At 35.4% G+C, this 9,625-nt stretch overlaps 1 protein-coding gene across 1 annotated transcript in view; it reads left to right on the top strand.

Moving 5' to 3' along the window:
• The window catches only part of ITCH (itchy E3 ubiquitin protein ligase), a 109,644-nt gene that overhangs the window by 82,614 nt on the left and 17,405 nt on the right, over window positions 1–9,625 (top strand). The window contains exons 16-19 of the mRNA XM_044664381.1: window positions 1,790–1,949; window positions 2,648–2,781; window positions 3,366–3,506; window positions 6,682–6,802. Of these exons, the coding sequence (XP_044520316.1) occupies window positions 1,790–1,949; window positions 2,648–2,781; window positions 3,366–3,506; window positions 6,682–6,802 (556 nt within the window). The remainder of the gene's footprint in view (window positions 1–1,789; window positions 1,950–2,647; window positions 2,782–3,365; window positions 3,507–6,681; window positions 6,803–9,625) is intronic.

The following is a 9,625-nucleotide window of genomic DNA, read 5'->3' as shown; positions in this document are numbered from 1 at the left end:
GAGAATGAGAATGAGAATGAGAATGAGAATGAGAATGAGAATGAGAATGAGAATGAGAATGAGAATGAGAATGAGAATGAGAATGAGAATGAATATTACTCTGGTCTGAACTAAGCAGGGCTTCAGAGGATGCAGCAAAGGAGCCTACAGAGATTAATTAAACATGGCTTCTAGCCACGAGGCCTCTTCCAAGATGAGAGGCCTCTCAGGGGGCTAGTGCCTCCAGAAAAGCCAAGGAAAAGGAGTCATTCTTTTCACTCACTCATGTGGCAGTCCAAAGGGAAGCAGTCTGAGGTCTTGAGCCTGAGCTCCATCAAGGCCAACTTCAAAGGGGAAATATTTATAATATTTAAAAGACAGTTCTTTGTATCACTTCTTGTGTCTTCCTTCCACTGAAATGTGGACAAATGGCAGCTTAAACTTGGCTTCATTTGGACTGCCCGGGGGAAGTCAGTTGTTTTTGATTTGTCAGTTCCTAGCACATGTGGGTCATAAACCGCGGCCCCCCCCCCTCCTTAAGTGGGGGTGTATACACTCCTGGTGGCTAAAATCTAAAGAATCAGTAGGGGAGAATTAATCCCATCTTCACACCTACTTCCAGTCTCATGAATTACTGACCCTCTCATTTATCTGCTCAAGAACCTTTAGACATTCCGTCTTGCTTTTTGGATAAAATGCATACCCCCTCAGTATGGCATTAAAAGTTCTGTAAATTCAAGCTCTCAACCACCTTTCTAAGACTTATTTTACACTCCTCTTCATGTGTCCTAGCTTCTAACCAAACTGGCCTTCTTACTGCTCTTTGAATTTGGAGTTCCATATTGACCTTCTCTTAAGTAGTAAGTAGTAAGTAATCAGATTTATCTTAGAGTTTAAAAAAAAATGAAACAGGTAAAAGCATTTGTAAATCGTCAGGACTCTTATTGGGAATCCTTGGCTAAGTTGAAGCCTAGAACTCCTGTGTATGTCTGTAATCATTGTTTTTCAGCAAACATTTACTAAGTGTCTTCTGTGTACAAAGCATTATTGGGTGCTAGAGAAATGCCGTGATAAATAAGATGTAGGTCCCTACCTTTAAGGAACTTAACATCTGGTTAAAAAGTACAGTGTAAGAAGTGTGTAAGGAGAGATGTATAAACAAAGTATTGTGTAAGTACAGAGGAAAAAGTGATCACCACAGGCAGCTTAGGTGACCTAGAGCTGGATCCTAAGTTCAAATGTGGCCTCAGACTTTTCTTAGCCATGTAACTTACTAGCTGTGTAGCCCTTACTGCTCTTCTGCCTAGGAACCAAAACTTAGTATTGATTCTTGGTCAGAAGGCAAGGATTAAAAAAAAAAAAAAAAAAAAAAAGTAATGATCACAGAGAAGATTCTTAGGATCATAGAAAAAGTGGAGATTGAGTGGAGCTTTAAGAAAATCGGAGAGAGAGAGAGAGAGAGAGTGAAGGAATTCATATTCCAGATATATGAAGTGGCATAAGTTGGGATGACACAGGACATGCTTTCATCCTTGTGGGAGCTTTAACTGTTATTTACAAGTTTATATTTGCAATAATGAGCTTGTAAAATCTTGGCTATGTGTGTGTGTACATACACACACACACATATATACATATATATATAAATATATACACATATATACATACAAGATTTAATTGGAAAAAGGAAAAGTCAACATCTTTGGAGGGATGGGAGGGAAATGAGTAGTGTGTGGTAAAACTGTATTTTGATTTGTAAACACAACAACTATTTTCAAGGTTTTTACTATAAGTTTTCTTTTAATTTCAGAGAATGGTTCTTTCTTTTGTCACATGAAGTGCTGAACCCAATGTATTGCCTGTTTGAATATGCAGGAAAGGATAACTACTGCTTGCAGATAAATCCAGCTTCTTATATTAATCCAGATCATCTGAAATACTTTCGTTTTATTGGCAGGTTTATTGCCATGGTGAGTGTAAGATGAGAGCATATTGACAGGGCATGTTTTCTAACTCTCTTAATCTGAAATTTTTCCAGAAAGCAGAAAAATCATTTTTACAGATTCCTAACAGGGATTGAGGGCTGATTTTCCAGAATTTTGTACTTATTTGCAAAATCTCTGGATTGGAAAGGACCTCTGAATTTATATATGCAAGCCCCTATCTAGAGCATGAACCCACTCCGCAATTCTACCATCCTCAAATTACGAATTGTCTATCCTCTGCTTGAAAACTACCAGTTATAAGACACTAGAGACTAGTGGAGTGGATAAAATAGTGGACTAGAGTCAGAAGCTCACACCATGACCAGTGCAAATTATTTAACTTGTCCTGAGCCTCAGGTTATTAATTTGTAAACTAAAAATAATGTAACTACCTACATCATAGGATTGGTATGAGAAAAGTGGCTTTTAAATCCTAATGAATTACAGAAATGTGACCAGTTAACTGTTATGGCTACCCGTTGTACTTTTGGACAACTCTTATTGTTAAATTTTTCTCTGAGTTGATTTTTTTGTACTTTCACCATTGTTGCTAAGATAAAAAGTTTTATTTGTCAAAGTCACTATATTTTAGTTTATGTGACATTATTATGATTGCATTTAACATACTGAATTCATATTAATAAGAATTCTGTGATTTAAATCTCTTTTTTTTTATTCTTCAGGCATTATTCCATGGGAAATTCATAGACACAGGCTTTTCTTTGCCATTTTATAAACGTATCTTGAATAAACCAGTTGGACTCAAGGACTTAGAATCTATTGATCCAGAATTTTACAATTCTCTCATCTGGGTTAAGTAAGTTTCTGATAAGTTTACTTTGTGAAATTGCAGAACAGATAGATGCCTTCATTGTTCATTTCCCAATTCCTACCAAAACTATAGAAGTATAATTTGTTTTTGGAATTGCACTCTCCTTACACAAAACTTCTCATACTTTCATAATATTTTATAATAAATTTGACAGAAATATGACTAAGGACTTGTAGATTTGGACAAAGGTAAAATTACTAAAGGACATAAATTCTTGATTCTTTTGCTTTAACAATTTGATGTAGTCACTACTATTTCATATTAAAACATCAGTAGTTAGGGGGCAGCTGGGTAGCTCAGTGGAGTGAGAGTCAGGCCTAGAGACGGGAGGTCCTAGGTTCAAACCCGGCCTCAGCCACTTCCCAGCTGTGTGACCCTGGGCAAGTCGCTTGACCCCCATTGCCCACCCTTACCAATCTTCCACCTATGAGACAATACACCGAAGTACAAGGGTTTAAAAAAAAAAACAAAAAAAAAACATCAGTAGTTAGAAATGCAGTTACTCAAAAATATAATTGAGTTACACAGGGAATAAATAATGGATTCCATGTTTTATTAATTTTTAACAGAGAAAACAACATAGAAGAATGTGGTTTAGAGATGTACTTTTCAGTTGATAAGGAAATTCTTGGTGAAATTAAGAGTCATGAACTGAAACCCAATGGCAGTAATATACTAGTAACAGAAGAAAATAAAGAGGAATATATTAGGTAAGAGAAAATACTCTATTTATGTTGTTCATCTTATCTTGGTTCCTTTCTCAAGACTTTTGCAAGTTGACAAAAATAAACACAATCATTGGAGAAATTTTAAATGAATAATATAATATAATTTAAATGTTCGTAAGAGGGCCCAGTTTGCCACATACTATCAAAGCAGTTGTTGGAAAAGATTAACATACATGCTCAATCCCCTACATTTTAGAACTTTATTAAATTTTTAATTTAGAATAGATTTTGATATTTTGAAGTTCTTAATTATTAAAAAACTAAAGGGTGTTTGGGTTGATTTTTGAGCAATGGCTTTCTTGTTAACCGCACAAAGATGTTTTTAAATTAAATTAATTTTTTTTCTAATTAAAAGGCATATTTTTCTTTGCCTCCCAAACCTCCCAATTTAAAACAAAACAAAACTCTTATAACAAATATGAAGGGGAACAAAACAAATTCCCACTTTGGACCTATCCAAAAGCAAATGTCTCATTCTGTATCAGGAGTAAAAGCATGCTTTACTACTGGACTCTTCAGGTGATAGTCATTATATTGATCAAAGTTGTTAAATCTTTCCAAAGTAGCTAAATCTCTCTCCCCTCCCTCTCTCCCTTCCTCCCTCTCGCCCTCCTTCCTTCTCTCTTTTTCCCCCTCTCCCTCTCTCTTTCCCTCTCTCTCTCTGTCTCTTTCCCCTCTCTCCTCTCTCGCTCTCTCGCTCTCCTTCCCTCTCTTCCTCCCTCCCTCCCCTACCTCCCTTACCTTCTGTCTTAGAATGAATACTAAGTATCAGTTCCAAGGCAGAAGAGCAGTAAGGGGTAGGCAATAGAAGTATCTGAAGTCATATTTGAACCTAAAACCTTCCATCTCCAAGCCTATTCTCTATTCACTGAGCTACCTAGCTGCCCCTTTTTCCATCCTTTCTTATACAATAATAGTATTCCATAATATTAATATACTCTTAGTTTTTTCAGCCATTCCCTAATTAAAGGGCATCCTCTTGATTACTAGATCTTTCCTGCTGCACAAAGAATGTGGTTAAATATTTTTGTACATGTGTCCTTTTTTTCATTTAATCTCATCAGGGTTTTTTCTGAGGAGGTGGGCGCATCATATGCCTAATAGTAATATTTATGAGTCAAAAAAGTTCAATAACTTTGTTATTAAGAAATAATTCCAAATTACTTTAAAGTATGGCTAAAAAAATGTATAGCTCCAATAAACGTTTATTATTGTGCCTATTTTCCCAGAGCCCCATCAGCATTGTCATTTTCTTTGTCATTTTTGTCAAACTGATAAGTGTAAGATAGAACCTCAACAATGTTTTAATTTTTATTTCTCTATGATTAATGATTTCATGCATTTATTTATATTAGAGTTTGATAGCTTAAATTTCTTCCTTTGAAAACTTCCCTGTTCATATCTTTTGACTGTCTATTATGCTTTTGTTTTCATAAATTTAAATCACTTTCAAAGAAAAATTAGAGGGGAATAAGAAGGGAGGGGGTGAGAAGGGAAGTAAAATAAGGGTGGGGATTAGGGAGGACTGATTAAAAGGAAAACACTGGTGTAAAAGGCAGTAGTGAAAGAAGGAAGGGCAGGACTAGGAGAGGAAATCAAAATGAGGGGAATACACAGGTGGTAATCATAACTGAATGGGAATGGGATGAACTCACCCATAAAATGGAAGCAAATAGCAGAGTGGATTAGAAACCAAAATCCTACCATATGTTGTCTACAAGAAACACACATGAGGCAGGTAGACACACACAGGGTAAAAGTAGGAGGCTGGAGCAAAATCTATTGAGCATCAGCTAAGAAAAAGAAGGCAGGAGTTGCAATCATGATATCTGACAAAGCCAAAGTAAAAATAGATCTGATTAAAAGAGATAGAGAAGGTAATTACATCTTAATAAAAGGCAGTATAGACAGTGAGGAAAAAGCAGTACTCAACATGTATGCATCAAATGGTATTGCATCCAACTTTTTAAAAGAGAAACTATTGAAGTGTAAGGAGGAACTAGATAGTAAAACTATTATACTAGTGGGAGACCTGAACCTTCCCCTATGAGATTTATAGAAATCAAACCAAAAAATATATAAGAAAAGAGGTGAGAGATGTGAACTAAATCTTAGAAAAATTGGAGTTAATAGATAACCTGGAGAAAATAAATAGGGACAAAAAGGAATACACTTTCTTTTCAGCAGCTCATGGTACCTTCACAAAGATTGACCATGTACCAGAGCATAAAAACATGGCAAACAAATGCAAAAGAGCAGAAATAAAAAATGCAACCTTTTCAGATCATAATGCAATAAAAATAATAATTAGTAAGGGTACATTGAAAGTCAAATCAAAAATCAATTGGAAATTAAATAATATGGTTCTCCAAAATCGGTTGGTTGAAAAACAAATCATAAAAACAGTTAATAATTTCATTGAAGAGAATGACAATGAGGAAACTTCATATCAAAATCTATGGGATGCAGCCATAGCAATACTCAGGGAGAAATTTATATCTCTGAGTTCATATATTAACAGATTAGGGAAGGAAGAGGTCATTGAATTGGGCACGCAAATTAAAATTAAAAAACTAGAAAGAGAACAAATTAAAAATCCCTAGATAAAAACTAAATTAGAAATCCTAAAAATTAGAGGAAAAATTAATAAAATCAAAAGTGAAAGAACTATTGAATTAGTAAATAAGACTAGAAGCTAGTACTTTGAAAAAACAAAATAGATAAAGAACTGGTTAATCCAATAAACTCCAGTTGACTAGCCTTTACTGATCTTCTACCTTTGAACAATACATAGTATTAATTCTAAGACAGAGGTAAGGGTTTTCTAAACAAATAGAAAAGAAACCGATTTCATACAAATTTCCTAGAAAAACAAATGCTATACTTTACTTTAGAAGTAAATGCCTCTGATTTCCTTCATCATGATCTGTAATGAAATCATGCTGACTCTATGAACACTGACAATTAGATGGGTTTTTTAGCTATTACTTCAACATTCTAGAATTCTCCCAGTAATCAGTCAAGCTCACTGACCTAAACTTGTCTCTTCTGTTCTCTTCCCCTTTGTGGTTTGTCTCTAAATAATCATGTCCATTAAAAGCATATGCCCAAAGTTCACTGTGCATTTCAGTAACAATGTTTTGTTTCTTCTCTTCAGAATGGTAGCTGAATGGAGATTATCTCGAGGTGTTGAAGAGCAGACACAAGCTTTCTTTGAAGGCTTCAATGAAATTCTCCCACAGCAGTACCTGCAATACTTTGATGCTAAAGAACTAGAGGTGAGAAGCATCTCTCCTTTCATGATATATAAAGTATTATTGATCCTGGAACTTACAGGAAAGACAGCAATTCAAATTTCTAATGATTTCTATAGTTAGAATTAATTTCAGTTGGCTCATCTGAAAAATTGTTTCTTGTTCTGCCGATTTCCCAAGATTGATGTAAGGTTCAAATGAGTTGAAATAATGTATCTGAAGCTCTGTTGTCAAATATACGCTATATCTAGGTAAATTATTTATAATTTCTATAAGATGTCCCAAAAGTTAAGACTTTAAAAAACTTTAATAGCTAGCTGCAGCTAGGTGGCTTAAAGAATGGAGAGTCAGGCCTAAAGACAAGAGGTCCTAGATTCAAATGTGTTTCAGGCACTTCCTAACTGTGTGACCCTGGGCAAGTCACTAAACCCTGTTGTCTGCCCTTACAACTCTTCTACCTGGGAATCAATATTTTAGTACTGGTTTTCAGTCAGAAGGTACTTTTTTTTGTTTTTGCTTTTAAGCAATTGTAACAACTGAAAATTTGGGGGACATGCTATCCAAAGTGGTCAGGGCTTACTCTCCCTGATTGCTACAGTGATTAGCATAGTGCCTGGCATGGTACATGCTTATTAACTGCCTTTCCACATACTCAACACTGGCTGTAATGAATATCTTTCTGATATATTCCTTTCCATCCACATTGTACTTTTAGAAGTCACAGATGAACCCTTTATTTGTCAAATCACAGAATTTAAGAGTTGTTAAGGACTTCAGCAACTAACTAATCTAATCCATATTTGAAAGCACTCCTAACAGTACTATTTCTGAGAACGATCATCTAGTCTCTATTTGAAGACTGTCAAGAAGGGGGAAACACCTCACCTTTCCAGGCATTCTATTTCAGTTTTGATAGCTCTAGCTAGCAAATTTTTCCTCACATCAAAGAGCCTTTTTTTTAAATTCCCTTCCCCTCCACCCCCATTGCCCCTCATTCTGCCTTTCGAATTCAAACAGAGCAAATCTAACCCATCTTCACATGACAGCTCTCTAGATCCTTTAAGACAGCTATTATGTTCCTCCTCAGTATCTTCCTTTCCTATGTTTCCCCTCAGTATCTTCCTTTCCAGGCTAAACATCGCCAGTTCATTTAACAATTCATTGTGACATGGATTCACCATCCTGGTTTCCTTCCTCTAAACACTCTCCACCTTGATAATATCTAAAATTGTGACTTTATTAACTGAAGAAAATTTTCCCAATTGAAATCTTACAGGTCCTGAGTATGGAGTGACTTTCATTTTATATCTACATTAGCTCTTTTGGGTGCCACATTACACTACAGATTCTATAAGCTTGCAATCCACTAGGACCCCAAGATCTTTTTCAAACTACTGTCTTATGTCTCCCTCATCTTATATTTATGAAGTTGAACTTCTGCATCTAAATTTAAAACATGACATTAAATTTTATTGAATTTTGAATTTTATTAGTTTCAGCTTGTTAAGACAGATTTTGGGTTCTAGCAATGAGTTCTTAGCTTAGTGTCTTCTGCAAATTAAATCTCATCTTTCAGTCAAATGGTAGATAAAAACTTTAATAGCATAGGTCTCCAGGGCATTTTGTTGGATACTTTCTGCCAAAAACTATAGTTTTTATAGTCAAATTATAAATGACTTCTTTGAGTTGTCATTGAGCTACTTTTGGATATGTCTGATTAGACAGTAATCCAGTTCACATTTCCTCATTTTTTCTATAAGAATAGAATAAAATATTTTATCAAAGCTTTTGTTAAAATACAACTAACCTGTATCTACATTCCCTTCATCTATCAGTTTAATAATAATTCCAACAAAAACAAAAAGAAATAAGGCAGTTTGTGTCTGCCCTGTTCTTGAAGAAGCTGTGCTGGCTCTTTGAAATTATCACTTACCTTTCCAGATATTCTCACCTGCCATATCTTTAATGATCTATTTTAAGAGTTTTTCGAGGAATCAGACTACCTGCTGTAGTTTGCATATTGTTGTTCCCTTCTCTTTTTTTGCAAATTGAGACATTTGCACTTCTCTAATCTCATAGTATCTCTCCCATTTTCCATAATCTCTCAGGTATCCACTGATGGAGGCTCAGATATTCCATTTGCCATTTGTTTTTCATTTGGGCTGGGGGGCTTCAATTCATCCAGTTTGTGGGTCCTTTCTTACTATCTCCTCATTTATCCTGGGCCACAGCTCTCTGTTGGTCATCTTCATTTTGCTATTTCTAGTCCAGGGGTCATTCATTTTGACTGAGAAAACAGAAGCAAAGTAATTCACGAGCAGCTCAGTCTTCTCTCTGGTGTCAGTTATTAACTAGTCCCCTGGAAGGAAAAGTTATATTCCTCCTTTCATCCTTTTTCTCATAATATAGCTAGAAAGATGCCATCTTTTTTTGCAATTCTCTGCTTCCCTCACCAGCTTTAGCTCATTGTGAGTTTCCCGCTCCAGACCATTTTTATTGCACTGTGCTATGCTGCTTTATTCATCTTCTGTGACCTGCCTTTGCTTCCATTTTCTGACTATTTTTTTAAAACCTTACTTTTTTTCTTAGAATTGATACTAAGTATCTGTTCCAAGACAGAAGAGTAATAAGGACTAGGAATGGGGGTTAAGTAATTTGCCCAGGGTCACACAGCTAGGAAGTATCTGAGATCATATTTGAACTCAAGATGTACTGTCTCCAAACCTGGCTCTCTATTCACTGAGCTACCCAGCTGCTCCTCCTTTTCTTTTCTTTTTTTTTTTTTTAACATTTATTAATATTCATTTTTAACATGGTTACATGATTCATGCTCCACCTTTCCCCTTC

The sequence above is a fragment of the Gracilinanus agilis genome, chromosome 2 (genome assembly GCF_016433145.1).
Source record: "Gracilinanus agilis isolate LMUSP501 chromosome 2, AgileGrace, whole genome shotgun sequence".
NCBI classification, from domain to species: domain Eukaryota; kingdom Metazoa; phylum Chordata; class Mammalia; order Didelphimorphia; family Didelphidae; genus Gracilinanus; species Gracilinanus agilis.
This window is presented reverse-complemented; position numbering and strand designations above follow the sequence as displayed.